The following is a 1,256-nucleotide window of genomic DNA, read 5'->3' on the forward strand; positions in this document are numbered from 1 at the left end:
GCTCAAGAGTGCAAGCTCTGAGCAACGGGGTCGCCGGTTTGATTCCCAGCCTGAGTGCCGCTGAGCTGCCAACAGGTGGCAGGATGGCTCAGCTAAAAAAAAAAAAAACACACAAAAAACCACCACCAACAACAAAAACCTGTTTGTAACAAGAGCCTCCCTCATGCCACGGGGATTGAGTGAGCATCTTCGGGATGTGGCACGCACTGTGCTCAAGACCCAGGATGACACAGAGCCGCTGGGACCTTACCAAGGCTTAGAGGCCCGCAGAGGAAGAAAGAACAAAGCAAAACACCAGGGCAGGACAGAGGAAGGCTCCTTTCTCAGGCAAACACTTGGGAAGGCAACACTCATTTAGACAGCCAGCCCCAGTGCCCCCAAAGCTGCCCCCAGACCCGCCTCCTGGTCTGGAGTGTGCCCGCCCTTTGCCAGCACCACCCCGGCTCCTGCAGTGCTTCCTCTTGACATCTCCATTTAAAATCACCCTGCATCGTTTTTAAGACCCAATTTCATTCCTCTTAAAGCTCTCCGAAGTATCCCCTTTGCTGTCACATCACCCACAAGTTGCGCTTCTGCCTGTTTTCCCACAAATGTTTAATGCTTTGCATTCTTCACTTCTTATACCTGTCCGGGGCTGAGGCTCTGGTCACACACCTGTGGCTCTGTGAGGCTGAGAATGCCTGGAAGGACAAGGGCTTGGGCTTACCCACACTTTTTTCATCCGTAGCATCTAGCAAGTTACCCTTTCTGTTATTTCTATCTAGCAGTAGATCCTCTCTAGTATATATATATTTTTTTAAAGTCTGCTTTAAGGCCCCAAAGTCACATCCTGTGATTTGTCATGCTGGCAAAGGATCACTGACTCTAAGAACACTTTGTCAGATTTCATTTTTACCATTTTCATAGGCCGCATGGATCCAATGTACGCTACGTCTGTATTCCAGAAGGATAAGTCGGGGTATTCACCAGGCTCCAGGATAAAAGGGACGCCCTGAAATCCAGATTCTTCATAAATCAGCCATCTAAATAGGCACCAAGGAAGGAAAGAAACAGAGACAATTAATCATTTATTTCAGTGGTACACAGAGCCCCAGTGATAAGCAAGGAAGAGAACAGGAGAGGTTGGATCTGGACGATGTAGGGTTTTACTTAGGTATTAGAGCCATGTTAGACTCAAGGAGGAATAAGCCATTATGCACATCTCTTCTTAAGAGTCTTCTGCTTGTCTCCTTAGCTGGCTTTGTCCACTTATTTCA

General features: G+C 47.9%; 1 protein-coding gene across 1 annotated transcript in view; it reads right to left on the reverse strand.

Moving 5' to 3' along the window:
- CRYBG1 (crystallin beta-gamma domain containing 1) overlaps positions 1-1,256 on the reverse strand; it is a 191,552-nt gene that overhangs the window by 31,633 nt on the left and 158,663 nt on the right. The window contains exon 8 of the mRNA XM_019665872.1: positions 896-1,022. Coding sequence (XP_019521417.1) covers positions 896-1,022 — 127 coding nt within the window. The remainder of the gene's footprint in view (positions 1-895; positions 1,023-1,256) is intronic.

Source organism: Hipposideros armiger, unplaced genomic scaffold (genome assembly GCF_001890085.2).
Source record: "Hipposideros armiger isolate ML-2016 unplaced genomic scaffold, ASM189008v1 scaffold_456, whole genome shotgun sequence".
In the NCBI taxonomy this organism is placed as follows: Eukaryota; Metazoa; Chordata; class Mammalia; order Chiroptera; family Hipposideridae; genus Hipposideros; species Hipposideros armiger.